At 47.0% G+C, this 17,715-nt stretch overlaps 1 protein-coding gene and 1 pseudogene across 2 annotated transcripts; both read left to right on the top strand.

The window, feature by feature from the left end:
• Positions 1–1,603: 1,603 nt before the first annotated feature.
• On the top strand, positions 1,604–5,454 carry nrl (neural retina leucine zipper; the record flags this gene model as incomplete). The annotated part of the gene is made up of 4 exons (XM_083672017.1): positions 1,604–2,272; positions 2,495–2,788; positions 4,559–4,777; positions 5,308–5,454. The coding sequence occupies 4 exons, from the start codon at positions 1,604–1,606 to the stop codon at positions 5,452–5,454; spliced, it is 1,329 nt and encodes a 442-aa protein (XP_083528143.1).
• Positions 5,455–9,479: 4,025 nt separating this feature from the next.
• Positions 9,480–16,866, top strand: LOC310806070 (GTP-binding protein REM 2-like; annotated as a pseudogene). The gene is made up of 6 exons (XR_014555093.1): positions 9,480–9,619; positions 9,733–9,786; positions 12,054–12,364; positions 12,623–12,697; positions 14,771–14,950; positions 15,935–16,866. The product of XR_014555093.1 is annotated as a GTP-binding protein REM 2-like (transcript).
• Positions 16,867–17,715: the final 849 nt, after the last annotated feature.

Genomic DNA, 17,715 nt, shown 5'->3' on the forward strand with positions numbered 1-17,715 from the left:
TTATATGGAACTCACTCTTGGTGGATCAATGAAGTTTATAATGTAATCAAGTCAACTGCATCTGCAGCAAGGGAGGCTGGTGGAGGTAGACATCGGAGGATTCCTTATTTCATTCTATGCATTACAATGAGCCTGTCCTCCTATTTCTACCTCCACCAGCCTCCCCTGATCTACAGTATAATATATCACATATATATATATATATATATACGTGATATATATATATACGTGATATATATATGTATAAGCTGCTTCATATCACGGTCACCAGCAGCAATGATGAAAGGCTGCATTATTGTTCTAGATTTTCTACAGTTAAAGGGATGAAAAAGATGAATACATTTTGGAAAGAAAAAAAGGTACATTTTGGCCAAGAGGAACCCAAGTAGCAACAGTTTAGATGTAGAAGTGTCCAAAAAGATCCTGGGTGCATGTGCTGGTGTGCACATCTACCAGTGTGTGTGTGTGTGTGTGTGTGTGTGTGTGTGTGTGTGTGTGTGTGTGTGTGTGTGCGCGTGCATGTGTGTGTGTGTGTGTGTGTGTGTGTGTGTGTGTGTGTGTGTGTGTGTGTGTGCGCGCGTGCACGTGTGTGTGTGTGTGTGTAGGTGTGTGTGCGTCTATGGGGGGTCAGTAGGGATCTGTTGAGGATTAGTCACTTAATACTACCACACACAAACAGGCCATTGGACACACACTCATGCCCTAGCATAGCACCTCGTCATACACCGCTGTGAACAGAATGTATACAGGGTCAGGATGATCATCTTTCATTGTCCGGAGGACCGCATTATCACCTTTCTGGTATAAGGATGTTATGACTATGTTATTGATACTAAAATTGCGAATACTAAAGGTATTTCTGTTTACCAGTTAGCAGAACAAAATCCTTAGGCATGTTCAGGCATCGAAAAGGCACACAGTGACAGAAGCTCGGTAATGAGGCCATTTGTTGTGGAAGTGTTGAAGTAAAAAAACGTTATACGCTGTCCCTTCTATTCTATCACTAGACTGTTGCTCTTGTGTCAAGTTTCACATCCTGTCTTGCTCTCTGTCCTCTTTAGAGATGTTATCTTGACCTCAGTTCCTGTCTACCTAGCTAGCAGGCGTTGTGTTTTCACCACTTTACGACTTTTTCTGTCTGAGAGAACAATCATCGAAGCCATCACGGCCTTCGCCTAGCATCCATATCTGAGGAAATTAGATAAATCAACAAAACGTAACGGCTTGAACCTCACTGAAGCTATCACTCATCAGTGATAATGAGTTATTCTTCTCTCTCTATGTTCTTCTCTCTCTCTCTCTCTCTCTCTCTCTCTCTCTCTCTGTCTCTCTCTCTCTCTCTTTCTCTCTCTCTCAGGACCAAAGAGAAACACGCAGGGACACGACAGGGACGCCCGCTTCCACAGGGACACACCTGGTCTGTCTGTGAAGGCCTGGAGCCTGCTGCTGTGTATGGACAGTACTGACAGCAAGACGTGGATTTACACACAACAACAACCCTGACACACGGAGAACTGTCAACAACAACCAAAAAACACTCTTTCAACCCCCCCCCCACCCCCTCCCCCCTCCCCTCAGTCTGTCCTCAGTCTGAACGCTGGCCATGTCTTCTCCGTCGATCACCCTGCCCTCCCTCCCCCCCAGTCCACTGGCCATGGAGTACCTCAACGACTTTGACCTCCTCAAGTTCGAGGTGAAGCCCGACACTCCGCCTCTCCCTCCCCCTTGCACGTACCCCAAGTCGGGCCTCCCCCACCACAGCCACCACGACCCCTCCGCCAGCCCCTCCCCGTACACCAGCCACCCGCCCCAGGACTCCAGCCTCAGCTCCAGCCCCTACAACTCCCTGCCCCCCTCCCCGACGCTGAGCGATGGCCACCCGCCGCCCTCCGCCTCCTCCTCCATGTCCTCTTCCTCCTCCTCCATCTCCTTCCCCCTCTCCATCTCCAACAGCTTCACCTCCTCCGGGGTGAGCTCGGGCTCCCAGGGCAACGTGGAGGGCAGCCCTTCTCACGGGGGCGGTGGAGGCGGGGGCGGAGGCGGCGGCGGAGCCCAGGGTCCCAACCCGGCCTCTCTGGAGGACTTGATCTGGCTGGCTGCGCTGCAGCAGCAGTTTGGCGGGGAGGCAGGGGGACCCGCGTCCCTGCTGGGGGCCTTGGGAGGAGGCCCGGAGCGGGGGGAGAGAGAGAGGGGGCCCGTCGGGAATTTCCTGGGCTGCGAGGACGCGGTGGAGGCTTTGCTGAACTCGGCTGCTGCGGCTGTGAGCTCACAGGTAACTAGAGCTGTCCGTCGATGTCGTCTAGAGATGCCTTGAACATCACTGATTATATTTTGAACAACAACTTCATAATGACGTATCATATCATTGATGTTTCTAGCTCTCTAACCCCCCCCGACTTTCCATCCCTCCTCTCGTTTCTTTCCTCTGCCCTCTCTCTCTCTCTCTCTCTCTCTCTCTCTCCCTCTCTCTCTCTCTCTCTCTCTCTCTCTCCAGTTCCCGGTGCTCTCTCAGAGCTCCAGCAGTAACCTGGGAGACTCGGGCAGTGACAACGGAGGTGACATCTCCTGCGCCAAGGGGACAGATATGTGCCATCGTCCGCTCCTCTTCCTCTCCTCCGCCCCTCAGTCACTCCCCAACGCCGCCCCCAACTCCTCGGCACCCTACCCACAACCCCCGAGCCCCCAGGGCCGTCTTCATCACCATCCGCATCATCATCATCACCATCACCCGCACCACCCCATGCATGGCCATCATCATCACCATCATCATCACCTCCAAGTCAGTGAGGTACACGGGAGGGAGGGAGGGAGGGAGGGAGGGAGGGAGACGTCAATGGGGTCAGGATGGCAGACCCGGGTCGAAAAGCACTTTGAAGTACTTTGAGCGTTTGCTTGAGTCTGCCAGAAGGGACCGTTTCAAGAGTTTACTCTTTTGTGACTACTCCATTGGTTCCACTGAGCCAGGCCAACTCAATCAAGCACCGCAAAGTATTTGAAATGATTGCAAATGCTATTTCAACCCAGGTCTGCAGGGTGGGAGGCGGGGGGACAAGGGTGTGTGTTTGTGTCAGATATGACAATGTCAATATATGACATAAGGTGGTAGAATAAGTTAAAAGGGGAGTTCACCCTCATAACAAAATGACATATTTGGTTCCTTACCCTGAAATGAGTCTTTGGACAAGGGCGGACTTCAATCAACACTTTGGTTCTGTTTCTCTGGGCACTGCAACTAACCGCTAATCGTTAGCATATTTTTTTTTTAACCAAAAACCAATGGAAGTCATTATCAGTGATTTTGTCATTTGGGTGAACCATCCCTGGGATATTACCCATTACTGGGATAAGGGTACAGTGACTCAGGGAGGGTTACGAGGATATGGGAGCATTAAAGGGAGGGTGGGGGGGGGGGGGAGAGAGAGGGGAGGAGGGGGAGAGGCGATAGACGAGAGGGATCATGCACTAAAGGACTGGGATTAGGACATGAGGACATGATTACAGGACATGATTATATATGTGTGTGTAGTGTACCTTTCATGAGTGTTTCCTACAGACACTATGCGTCTACAACGACGCATGGACAATGAGTGTGTAAATGCCGTACGGAGAAGGAACGCAGCCTATTGAAATAGTCTTCAAAGAAAACAATCGTTTATACACTGTTGAGGCACCTGTGCTTGTCACTGTGTCAACGTGTCCACCCTGTTCAACCTCATACTTCCTAATACTACCTCAAATAATAAGTAGAGGCTCTGTCGTCTCCAGACGAAGTTACCTTGTTCAAGTGTTATCTTAGGAAGTTCATTTTGTTGGTTCTCATGTTGGCCGCATTTCTCATGCAGGTGTCTGAGTCTCTGGGTATTTGGAACACAGTGTGAGAGATTACGATAATATCTGCTATTATTGCCGTGTATAATCCCGATCACTGTCACTCACACTCAGTCAGATTACATGACAGATTACATGGACATGTGTTGCCCCCTGACACAGATACACTCTCACATGGCACACATCAACACATGAACTCAAATTCACACACTCATAATCGCGGTATCAATTTGAACACAAAGAGAGGCAGATAGTCATTTTTTTCAATAAATTCCCTGGCTGGCTTTCGCTGCAAATACTAGAATGGCATCCTTATTTTAACCTCTTCACTTCATAACCAGCCATTCTATGCATATTCATAACACATCTATCACACTTGCTCCATCATACGGTACTTTAAATAGACTGTGAGTCAGTCGAGATGTGAGATGACTCATTTGAAGGTCCAACGGGGTCCAACGGATGCTGATGCTGAGCACAACAAGGAACAGTAAAGCATGATGGTGCAATGTCTCTCGGTTCTTGACGATTCCATGTGTCAATGTTTCCATTGTATCTGTCCCTACACAAATAAACGAGGATCACGTACATACTTTCTTCTTTCTCGTTTATAATGAAACATCAAGTGACCCTCTCTCTTTCTCTCTCTCTCTCTCTCTCTCTCTCTCTCTCTCTCTCTCTCTCTCTCTCTCTCTCTCTCTCTCTCTCTCTCTGTCTTTCTCTCTGTCAGTGTGGTGGGGTGGACGAACGTTTCTCGGACGAGCAGCTGGTGAGCCTGTCAGTGCGGGAGTTGAACCGACACCTGCGAGGGGTCAGTAAGGACGAGGTGGTGCGTCTGAAGCAGAAGCGACGCACGCTAAAGAACCGCGGCTACGCACAGTCCTGTCGCTACAAGCGCCTGCAGCACCGCCACGCGCTGGAGTCGGAGAAACACGTCCTCACACAGCAGGTAAACACACACGCGCAAACACACACACACACACACATATGCACATACACACACACACACACACACACACACACACACATACACACATATGCACATACAGACACACACACACACACACACACATACGCACATACAGCCATGCGCACATATACATGCCCACACATACACATGCCCACACACATGCCCGCCCACACACACACACACACACACACACACACACACACACACACACACACACACACACACACACACACACACACACACACACACACACAGAGGTAGAGACACAAACTACTACTAGTTTTCACATACATATATTACCCGCAGGGCCAAAACATTTTCCTGACCAGTGATTTCTTGAAAGTCAAACGTACCTATGGACAATGAACTGGTCTGTGCTTTTAAACAGCACTGTTTTTCATCATGCTAAATCACAACACAGCAAATAGGAAACGATAATGAATATCTCTCTCTCTCTCTCTCTCTCTCTCTCTCTCTCTCTCTCTCTCTCTCTCTCTCTCTCTCCTTAGTTGGAGTCGCTCCAGTGTGAGCTCTCTCGAGTGCTGAGGGAGAGAGACGCCTACAAGGCTCGTTACGAGAAGCTCGTCAGCACGAATGAGGCCCCGCCAGCCCGCGCCAACAACCCACCCTCCCCACCCCCCGACTACTTCCTCTGAGGGTTCCTACGGGGGGACGGGGGACGGGGAGGGGTGGGGGGACAGGACAGATTCAAAGAGACAGAGGGGTGAAACAGCCTAAATAAGGCCATCACAAAGTCATCTGACTTGGGGAAAGGAAAGGGAGGGTGGAATGTGTGTGTGTGTGTGTGTTGAGGTTGTCAGTTGGGCGGGTGGTGGTGGTGGTGGTGGGGGTGGTGGGGGTGGCGGTGGCGGTGGGGGTTAGGACTACACGACTGTGAAATCGGCCCACTTGTGCTGATCAGGTGGACCTTGACTGTTAACTTATAGGGTTAGAAGAACCCTGCCCTAGATTTGCTTCACAAAACAGGACTTACCGGGGAAGACACGAAGACTTCCGTACGGCGTCACAGTGAAGTTGACAGTAGCACAAAGACTTTGGCGACGATGAGGCGTCTTTTGGGTGCACCTTGCACTGGTGAGATCAGGGCAACGGCGGTGAGGTGGAGAGGAGAGGACGAACCTCCCCCCTCCCCCCCCCCCCCCCTCCCCAAGGTCAGAGGTCATGGACCATGTGACCAACCACGGTCTTGTCTTGAATAAACAAAAGAGAAGGGCGCAGCTGTGCCATCATTCATCGTAACGTAAATCTATTTTTCCCCCCGAGCAAAATCAATATTCTTCTTTGAATCATATCAGAGTTGCGCCCTTCTTTCGTGTTTACGTCAATATACTGCGAATTAGGGAATATTTCTCTGAAAGGGGGGGCATCACCTACACGGATTGTGGTGCGCGACAGACACTTTTTCGCTCGTCTTAAATAAACCCTAGTGATATCATTTTGTCCCTAACACTACCAACCTACAGCGTATCTATGCAACGATATCTATCTATCTATCTATCTATGCAAAACAAAAGAAGTCGAACAAAATGAGAAGATTTGGACTGATTGTCCAGAACATGGCTCTCTCTCTCTCTCTCTCTCTGTCTGAACGTCTGGTTCCAAGCCAGGCATCCGGACGTTGGTGAACACGCCATGGCTAAGATGGTGCAGGTTGGCTGAGCTTCATACGCGCGCTTCCCTTTAGGAAGGCAGAAATGTGTAGTGGTGTTGTGGTGCTGGACGTGCAGTGGTATAGACTTTGGGGAAAGGATGATCTTAAAAGTGTCCAAGGCATGCAGTAAGTAATATTGTAATATTGCCAGCTAATATTTCACAGTTGCCTACCAAGGTGTTTTTTTTTTTCTTTTTTTCTCTTTTTTTTTCTTCTTTTTTTTGCTCACCAAGACTTATTGTGACTCACTATCGCATTTGTAAAGATGAATAATCCTAGAAACGAATGTACTATGATCCTTTTTTTTTTTTTTTTTTTTTTTTGAGAGTATTACTGTGTTTGTGCTAAATAATGAATAACTGAAATAAACACTCATGTGTAGAGTAGATATGCATTTTGAAAAATGCCGAAGAATCCATACTTTGCTTGTAAGACAAATGACATCATTTTATTTTGTTTTGTCATCACGACACTTAAGAATAATTGCAGTGTGCTATCTGTGATTGGTGTTTTTGTTTCACGCCAAGAGGACGGATGCTTCTCGGAGACAGCTCCACTTCTCAACCATGTATGATGAATTTCACAACTCAACCAGTTTACCCAGTAAAATGTGAAGCGAAAACCAAAAAGACGACTGTGGTTGCTGTAGTTGTTTTGGTTCAACAGGTCTACTCTGTACAAAGACAACCCCAAAACGAGGCGAAAGTGGAGTGCTCCATGATTCGTGTGACTGTGTCTTGTCTTCAAGCCTGACAATACAATTAAAGGTGTGCTGCTGGAAAAAAAAAAGACTTGAGGAAGAGAGCGAGGACAACCATAATGCAACTAGCACCACAGAGCTGGTCACTGTGGACTCTTTAAAGACTAGGGTGACAATATCAAATGCAAGAATATGCAGACATTCATAGAGACCTCTCTTTAAACTAGCTCATGTTACCAAGGTAGCTACATTAGGGGCTATTTATTTCGGCTGGGTGTAGGTTCATTTAATTGATTTATCTGTTTTTATTTATTCACTTATTTATTCACAGTATTTATTCATTGTTTATTTATGTACCAATTCTTTATCATTTTCATTTGACCGGTTTACAATTTAATCTACAAAAGCTTAGTGTGTACTTTTATTTTGTAGCAGGATAAAAATCATTATTTCAATTATCGTTTTTTGATTACCAAATAGTATGATTCCAATCATTATTGCCATCATTATGGTTTATGCTCCAATTGTAGTGTGGTTTCCTATGAAATAAACAAAATATTTTTACCATCCACAGCAGTTCATATTTCTCTTTCTCTCTTTCACCATTTAACTGTTACTGTCACTGATGCTTGAGCACATGTCCTTTCAACACCTTCTAATCCCTCTCTCTTTCCCTTCTCTGTCCATCCCTCTTTTCCAATCTCTTGTTAACCTTTTCTCTTTACCCCTCTTCCATCTATCTGTCTCTATCTGTCTCTATCCCCCCCCCCCTCTCTCTCTCTCTCTCTCGCTCTGTCATTCTGTGTGTCCCTCTATAGAGAGGCAGTGACCCTGGCTGAGCGCTGTTTGGGATGACCTCACCCTCGGCCCTGCCTCCCTCTCTGTGTCTCTCGCTCTCTCTCTGGCCTGTATAATAGGGGCAGGATTAGGACTATAATAGCGGCCTGACTGCTCACTGCCGGAGTCCATTGTAGCATTGTGTGGAGAGGACGTACACAGAGTTACATGAACACTCGCCCCACTCTCACCATCACCACCACCACCACCACCACCTCCACCACCACCACCATCACACACACAGGCGCTCACCGCACTCACGTTCAGGCACACATATCTCTTCAAATACACACAAATGAACCTGAGGCAGAACATCAATTCGTGTCAGACCAATTGTAACTTGTAAATCTATGTTTTATTCCTCTTTAAAGGATATTTTGACGGAAGAGAGAGTGTGATAGAGAAGAGGACAGAGAGATGAGAGAGAGAGAGAGAGAGAGAGAGAGAGAGAGAGAGAGAGAGAGAGAGAGAAAGAGAGAGAGAGCTTGCCAGGCCAGGTTCTCACTGCCAATGGGAAATGTTTCATGTGGCGGCACATGAAACATTTGTGCGCATGCACACACACACACACACACACACACACACACACACACACACACACACACACACACACACACACACACACACACACACACATACGCGCAGCAGTGCAGGGTGTGGAAGGACTTGTGGAAAAAACGGTGTTCTGCTGCTCCCTAGTGGCGAAGCGTATTCTAACGTTATCTATAGCTCCATCCAAAAGGTCAATTATAGCTCAGCGGAGTATAACAGAGCACAGGAGCACCTTATCAGCAGCAGACTTCTGGGCTTATCTGCTCCATGGCATCACTTCTACATTCATTGCAAATTCTACTGCATTTCCAGAGAGCTGAATTAGCGTTAGTCCTACATTATAGTGCTGTTGCAGTCAGACAACCCGTAGCTTGAATGATGTGCTTTCAATTTAAATCACGTTTAATGTAACGCTGGAGACGACAATTTCCGCATCATGTAATCATGTACGTGAGTCATAAATGCAGACTTAAGAGAGAGAGAGAGAGAGAGAGAGAGAGAGAGAGAGGGAGAGAGACAGAGAGAGAGAGAGAGAGAGAGAGAGAGAGGGAGAGAGAGAGAGAGAGAGAGAGAGAGAGGGAGAGAGACAGAGAGAGAGAGAGAGAGAGAGAGTGAGAGAGAGAGAGGGAGAGAGAGAGAGAGAGAGAGAGAGAGAGAGAGGGAGAGAGACAGAGAGAGAGAGAGAGAGAGAGAGAGAGAGGGAGAGAGAGAGAGAGAGAGAGAGAGAGAGTAGGGTGTAAGCTATTATTACTGCAGTTATCACTTCTGCGAAGCATCTCCTGTGGAGAAAAGTGAGTTGCCTGCAGTGTGTGTGTCTGCAGTGTACGGTGCTTTCTGTGTGTGAGTGCGTGTTTGAGAGAGACACAGAGAGAGAGAGAGAGAGAGAGAGTGTGTGTGTGAGAGAGAGAGCGAGAGTGAGTGAGAAAGCGCGCGCGAGAGAGAGAGAGAGAGAGAGTGAGTGAGTGAGTGAGAGAGAGAGTGAGAAAGCGAGAGAGAGAGAGAGAGAGAGAGAGAGACTGCCAGTTTTTTACTTTGTAGGTGCTGCTGAGTCGTGTGCCAGGTGAGATCATCTTGTGTCTTTGAGGTAGAGCGCGCAGGAGTGGGAGGGCGTGTTACACTTGGGAATTTCCGTGGAAGTCGGGTTTCTTCTTACCGGTGCATTTTAAATTGCAGATGCAGACAGATGCGCCCAAAGACAGTATCACTACTGAGGAAACACAGACAAAGGTAGGAGGGGTATGTTGGAGTAAATGTGCTGGGCAGCCTCTGCTTCTTAAATAAACTGCCTGTATGTGATGTCCAATGTTTTGCTTTCCGCACGAGATGTTTGGCATCGGTTAGGTGTCCGCCTGCACTCAAACCGACATGAGGTCGGAGTTGCGGGTGGCGGGTGGCGGGTGACAGTTTTTTTTGAGAGGGATTAGATGTTTTATGAGTTTGTTTTCGTCCTGCGTATCTCTGTTTCTTTACTCTCGGTGCGTGTGTGTGTGTGTGTGTGTGTGTGTGTGTGTGTGTGTGTGTGTGTGTGTGAGAGAGAGAGAGAAAGAGAGAGTGAGGGAGAGATTGATGATGAGGAGGGGGGCAGCAGCCACAAGACTCAGAGGAGATCCTGTAGTTAAGATAAGGTGTTTATGTCTACATGGTGTCACCTCTTTGATACAGCGTTTACATTGACGTGCCTACAGGCTACTACATCCTGTTAGACAAATAAGTCACTGCACCCTGCAGCTTCACTGTTCACTGCTGTGACTTATTAAACCACAGTTCACAAGCTAGCAGTTTTATTCTGATCACACACACTCAGTCATGAGGCTTTCCTTTCCTTTCTTCCAGCATGAATTAACAGCATTCATTGCTAGAAGAGATTTGTCTGCAAAGCAATCGCAGACTGGGAACGGTGGGTGGGATTTTCTTTTTTATTAGGCTACAGTAAAGAGTTCCACATCTGTAGCACTGGTGCTGAGATGAGAGAGATGGTGTCTTTCTGACGCTGAGGTTGTTGCTGTGTGGACACATCCAAATTAAAGGGGAGGGAGGTTATTATGGAAGAGTAGCCTTGCAATGTAGCATCACCTTGGTCCTCTGTGGCTCAGTGGGTAGAGCATGGTGCTAACAACGCTTAGGTTGTGGGTTTGATTCCCGCTGGGACTGTATATACTGAAATGTATGCACTCACTGCAATGTAAGTCGCTTTGGATAAAAGCGTCAGCTAAATGGCATATATAATATTATTATTATAATATTACCTTCTGCGTAGCAATGTTCCACTCTTTTCCATTAAGCGTACACTTGTCCACTACCCCACATGGATTTAATAGCACATGATTGGTTTAAGAGCCCGTGGTTACACTGGTCCTATGCTTTTAAAGCCATCTGGGGGAGTAGGCAGATGTGCACTCTAGGGAAAAGGGTGAATAATCAGGCGTTTCGGTCTTGATGCACTGTGTAAAATAAACTTAACTTCACAGAAAATTACTGTATTGTTTCACCATGTTTTTTTTTCAGTTTTCCGTAATGATAAGAAAATGCCATCGAAAGCACAGAGATAAACCTTTATTTCAAACATTCCCATTAAGTGAACTACAGTAATAACAAATGAATGACATGTGCTGTTATTTGAAGGCAATTCAATCTGTTTAAATAGTCACACATTTAGTTATACATGAAAAACATTGCTCCCTCCTGTTGCAATGGGATTGTGGTTAATGGTGAATATATGTTTTTTGTGTTGCATTATCTCACTAACCAATATACCTGTGGTGTTGGTTTTTGTTTAATTCTGACTGTATTATGTCTGTGTCTCTTGTTTACATTATCGGAGTGGTCGGTCCTCCACCCATTGATGTGAAGTCAGTGCATGTCTATAGGTGGGGCCCTCCACCTCTCCAGATAGTTAATTGCTGCACAATGTCATACATCTGAAGTGTCTTGTGGTGTTAGCAAGCCATCTATTGGTAGAACAAGATCAGGAAGTGATCTTTGAAATCTCTATAATCGCTTAGCTGTTAAACTGAAATAGAGACCACTTGCTAGTGAGAGATTGAAATAACAATATTGAGGTTAAATACAAAATTATTTTTTAGTTCTGTGAAATTCCATAGTTCTTCTATTACTTGAATGTTTATCCTGTCAAATTGAAGTGAATTCATATGTGAAATAAGAGTCAATATCAGTAAATGAACAAGAATTAACTTTAATGTACTGAACATTACTTCATATTTATGGGTTTTCCATGTAATGGCATTTGCAGCATTGTATCATAATTTTACTGCAATCTACTGGAAACTCTGTTGGCAAGCATTTTGAAGTTATTTTACAGATTTCTTTTTTTACAGTGTATGTAGAGTTGATCGAATGACGTTGGATTGCTGAGAACTGATGGGAAATGTACTCAAAATCATGATGGGGTTGGTCAATGCAGCTGATAAATGAGTATGTATTGTATATCACATTACATAAATGACAAATGCACTGTATTTGTCTCTCTCTTCTAGTGTGACGGCATGACCCTGTCTAGTGCCCCCGCCTCTGCGTAGAGGGAGTACCCCTCTGCCAATCAAACACCAGCTCAGACGGGAGGAAGCCGTCCATGATGATTGTGATTGGACAATAGGATTGGCTGGTTCCTCTCCTCCACCTATCAGCTTCAGCCCGGCGCTGGAGGATACCATCACTCCAGGGGTAGAGGGGAGACCTGATGGGCCCTTACGGATCGCACTACTGGGGCAGAATGGGGTGGGGAAGTCATCTCTTGCTATTGCATTGGCTGGGGATTTGGACAGAACTGCATCGGTGGATTCTGATGGTACATTGGTGTGTGTGAGTGTGTGTGTGTGTGTGTGTGTGTGTGTGTGTGTGTGTGTGTGTGTGTGTGTCTGTGTGTGTGTGTGTGTGTGTGTGGTGTGTGTGATTGTGTGTGTGTGCGAGGATGTAGAATAGAAACAAATGAGTGTGTAACGTCAGTGCAATGTACAGTATACCAAATAAATAAAGCACACCTAAAGGTCTACATTGGCCCCCATCACCCCCCTGAGACGTGACTGTTGGGTGTCTCTCCCCCCAGGGGAAGGCTATGTGCGCACAGTTACCGTGGACGACCGAGGACAGCACCATTATTATCTTTGACAACTGGAGGCAGGTGAGCCAAACAACACCTTCGTGCTCCGACTCAACAACCTGACGCCACGGCACGCACGCACGCACGCACTGTCTCTCTACACGCCCCCCCCCCCCCCAGCATCATCTCCTCATCTTCCCTTGTCTGCCTGTAGCTGCTGGCCTTTATGGGTCTTATCGCCTCTGTTTTGTGTGAAGAAATTAGCTTTGCTCCTGGACTAGAATGATTTTTGTGTGTTTAGCCATAAAGCAGTGGCCTATCTATCTCTCAGTCTGCACACAGACACACACACACACACAGACACACACACACACACACACACACACACACACACACACACACACACACACACACACACACACACACACAAGGCAGTGGAGACATTCAAATACCCAGCTGGGGACTCTCTGATTGGCTGCAAAGTCGAGAGCCCATTATCAGGTCATTTTCCGCAATTTCACCTCTTTTCCCGTGGGCACACTTCTAAAGCATCTGTGTGTTAATGTGTGAGAGAGCTGCTCACGGAGCAGATGTGCTGTAGACTTTTTTTATTTTTTTCTGTTTCTGTTCGTATTAATATGTGTGACCCAGGTGGAGGGTTTGGTAAAAGCGCAACATCATGTTGTCTTTGTAGCTGCAGAAAGAAAAAAAAAAACACAGTTTGCAATCAAACACTTTTTTTTTTTCGTCGCTTGTTTTTTTCCTTTTCCCGGGAGTTGACCTTAATCTGCAGAGATGTTGTTCAGTGGGTGTTGTCTTATCGGAGATGCAGATGCTTATCGTTATGGTGATGCTGCACTATCTGTACTCAGAAGAGATGAAAATACTCTGTCTTTATTCAGAGGTCACAAATAACCATTTGCTTCTGCTCGGTGTTCAGTCTCCAGATTGTCATCTCGAATGCATGCATCGATTTTCTTTTTTTACGCGTATTATTTCCAAATCAATTTGGCTCAATTCGCATTGACGCGAAAGCATTGGAAGTGACTTTTGAATGGAGTCACTCAAAGGTTTCCAGAGTGCGTGTGTGCGTGCGCGCGCGGGGTGCGTGCGCACGTGCGTGTTTTGACAACTTGTGCCGTGTGTGTTCTCTGCGTGTGTCACCAGTAATTGACGTGAATTGAAGTTGGTGTTGAGTCGGTGATTAGTCACCAAGCAGCGGGGCATCGTTGACAGAGAGTGTAGTCTCTCCACTCTATCACACACGGCATGCATGGCTGCGACAATAATGTAATCATTTGTATGAAACCCCCCCCCCACACACACACACACACACAAAAAGCACATTCCTGTATGACTCATTAGGTCTGCCTGCTGGCTGTCATAGAGCTATATGGGTAATCCACAAACCCCCTCAGACCCCAATGTTCCCAGAACCTTGGCAGAAAAGATTACCACAGGAACAAACAAGATGGATGTGGTTGTCCTGCACACAGAGCCAGAGTGGAGTAGAGTGTGAGTGTGAGTGTGAGTGTGAGTGTGAGTGTGAGTGTGAGTGTGAGTGTGAGTGGAGTGTGAGTGTGAGTGTGAGTCTGAGTCTGAGTCTGAGTGTAGTGTGTGTGTGTGTGTGTAGTGTGTGTGTGTGTGTGTGTGTGTTGTGTGTGTGTGTGTATCCACCAACCTTTAATATTTCACTCTAGGCTGGCCCATAAAGCCTAGTTTATACCCTATGTGTGTACACAAATGCTGTGTACACAATGCAAGAACACAATTAGCTATGCAAAATAGCGATCCTGCGTACTTGCATCTCCAAAATACGTGTATGTGCACCACTGCAGCAATCATGTTCTGTTGCATGATGTAGAAGAAGTAACATTTAAACATGCCGGTAAACTTGAAAGAATTGCCCTACCCCAAGTGGACATGAACCCTTTTTCTTTCAGACAAGACCGAGCTATGCAAAGGAGCATGTGAACAGGACAGTGTCTTCTCATTGCAATGTATTCATGTAAACTGAATGAAGGTGTACTCAGTATGTGTGTGTGTGTGTGTGTGTGTGTGTGTGTGTGTGTGTGTGTGTGTGTGTGTGTGCGTGTGTGTGTTTTTCTGTCCGTGCGTGTGTGTGTGTGGTGATCTGATCTCTCCATCTCCCAGGACCTGTCAGCTTTTGCAGTGTGAGGTGTGTGTCCTGGTGTTCTCCGTGACGGACAGGCGGAGTTTCCACCGCAACCGCCCAGCTCCGCCTCCTCCTGAGGGAGACCCAACCCCAAACTCCCATCATCCTCGTGGGCAACAAGAGCGACCTGGTCCGTTCACGCGAGGTCAGCGCTCAAGGTGAGGACGTCTCTTGAATTCCTGATCGGGTCATTCAAGCACGATGGCGGAGTGACGATGCCCAGTGATTTCTTCCCTCTCAAATACATATTTCATGAGTCATGCGGTATTTTGGCTCACACTTCTCCCTACAGTTTCTCACTTCCAACTTCTCACCCGTCTCATTGTCTTTCCTCTCCATGGTTGTAATGTGTTCTGACAGGTCCAGTTGTATATCTCTGCAGGGGGACGGTGGTGCAGGGAGAACTATTGAAATATGTAAAGTGGCACAGAGCTTCAGTTGCAGTGGCAGTGTGGGAGTATGGGGGGAGGGATTGTACTGTACATGCAGAGAATTGTACTGTACATGCAGTGTGTGTGTGTGTGTGTGTGTGTGTGTGTGTGTGTGTGTATGTGAGTGTGTGTGTGTGTGTGTGTGTGTGTGCTGTGTGTGTGTGTGTGTGTGTGTGTGTGTGCGTGTCCTGGGGATACTCTTTAATGATACAATACATCTGAAGAGGAAAGGGATATTGTAGTGTTTTTCAGAGGTCAGGCAGGCGGAGCTTTGGTGAGTCACAGTAACAAGAGAGAATGGGAGATGCTTCATCACATGACTAATATGGCTGCACCTGTGACATGGCTGTGTACTCAATAATTTCATTCTCACTGTGAAATGGGTTTACCCCTGACAACTGTACTCATTCATGGATGAATCTCTCTCCATCGCTCCCTCCCTTCCTCTTCAGCAAGGTTGTAAGTAAACACTGTTTTCCGGTCTTCAAGTTCAGGAAGTCAAGTTAGCGAATTAGCTTTGCTCTGTGTACTGTAACTGTCTCTCTCCCTCCATCACCTCTCCCTTTCTCTCCCTCTCTCTCTTCCTCTCCTCCCTCCCTCTCACTATCTATCTATCTCTCCTCCCCTATCCCTTTCTTCCCCTATCTCCCCCCCCCCCCTCCTCCTCCTCCTCCTCCTCCTCCTCCCTCTCTCTCTCTCTCTCTCTCTCAGAGGCCATCTCCAGTGCAGCTCTGTTTGACTGTCTGTATCTGGAGATCTCGGCCTCCCTGGACCACCGGACCACGGAGCTCCTGGAGTGTGCCGTGAGGTCGGCCAGGGGCCAGGGTCCGTGGCCCCCCGGAGGAGCCTGCGGGTGGGGAGACATGGGCGGAGGGGGTCAGCGGGAAAGCATGACCTCCAAGGCCAAGCGCTTCTTGTCCAGCCTGGTCCCGCACTACCACAGAGAGAGGGAACGGGACACCGGCAAGTTCTTGCGACAGAAGTCACGTTCCTGCCACGACCTGGGGGCCCTGTGATGATGGGGGTGATGGGTGGAGGAATGGAAGGAAGGACAGAGGGGAATAAAGAGAGATGGGTGTCTACAGAGAGAGAGAGAGAGAGAGAGAGAGAGAGGGAGAGAGAGAGAGGGAGAGAGAGAGAGAGAGAGAGAGAGAGAGAGAGGGAGAGAGAGAGAGAGAGAGAGAGAGGGAGAGAGAGAGAGGGAGAGAGAGAGAGGGAGGGAGAGAGAGAGAGAGAGAGAGGGAGATAGCATGCAAATTAATGCAAAGTAAGGCTGAGAGAGAGACCCAGCAGCTCCATTATGCTCTTGAGGAGGAGGAGAGAGAGAGAGAGAGAGAGAGAGAGAGAGAGAGAGAGAGAATGATGATACTGGGGATACTGAGGGATGACACATGAATGAGACAGAGAAGAGCAGGAACTGAAGAACAACAACAAGGTTGTGATACGTCTGGGTTATTTATTCACGTAGAGATTTTGTACTAGAGATTACCATGCCTGTTAAAATGACCCAAGAATTCAGAGCTGTTTTAGAGTTGAAAACACTTGTAAATACCACACTGACTAAGCGTATTGTAGTGGCGTCACTAACCTGTCACCTCCATTGTTTTCACGAAGGACAAAAAAATAAAATACTTTTTAGACGTCTTCAGAAAAAAAAAGAAAAAAACGTCTCTTCTTCATCGCATAAGTGTTTTGTGTGGCCTTCTATTCAGACCTGGGTCCAAAAGGACTTTGAGCGTTTTCTTCAGCCTGCCTGGAGTGCCAGATGAACGGTGTTTGCTCTTCTGGGAATGCCCCCATTGAGTTTGCCTGGCACAATGGAATCAATCAAGCAAAGCAAATGCTATTTGAACCCAGGTTTGGTTCTGTTGCCGCTGGGAGACTTCACCGTATTTCCCCACATGCTCTTTGCACTTAAAACATCTGTTCCCAGGTGCAAAAGAACAAACCCAGTCACAGTAGCTGATCCTGAGTTACATGATGTTTGCAGTAGTTTGATGATTCATATGCTTTTGGACGTGCTTTATTGAGTGTAACAGCCAATCTTGTATCCATGTGCAGATAGAGAGGGGGGGTGAACTTAGAGAGGACATAAGAGAGAACGAGGGAGGGGATGGAGAATGGAGCACAGATTTATTGTATGTAGAGTGATCGTTGCCAGGTTACTGTTGTCAAGGAGACCTAGAATCTTTGTGTTCCAATGAGTTCTGTGCATTGTGTGTTCCACTTCTTCATTTTTCTCATAAATTGGGGTACAGCTGGGTGGGTGAACAGGATGTGAGAATGTATTTGTTTGTTGGGAACCAACCAACCAACCACACACACACACACACACACACACACACACACACACCACTACATGTACCACTCTTTTTTTGTACCCCTCTCAATCCACTCCCACTCACTCCCACGCTGTGAGCAGAGACATCGACTATATGAAAGGTCATCCCATCATGGTAATGGATATGATATCAAAGAGAATGGGGGATAAC

The sequence above is a fragment of the Argentina silus genome, assembly GCF_951799395.1.
Source record: "Argentina silus genome assembly, chromosome: 6".
NCBI classification, from domain to species: Eukaryota; Metazoa; Chordata; class Actinopteri; order Argentiniformes; family Argentinidae; genus Argentina; species Argentina silus.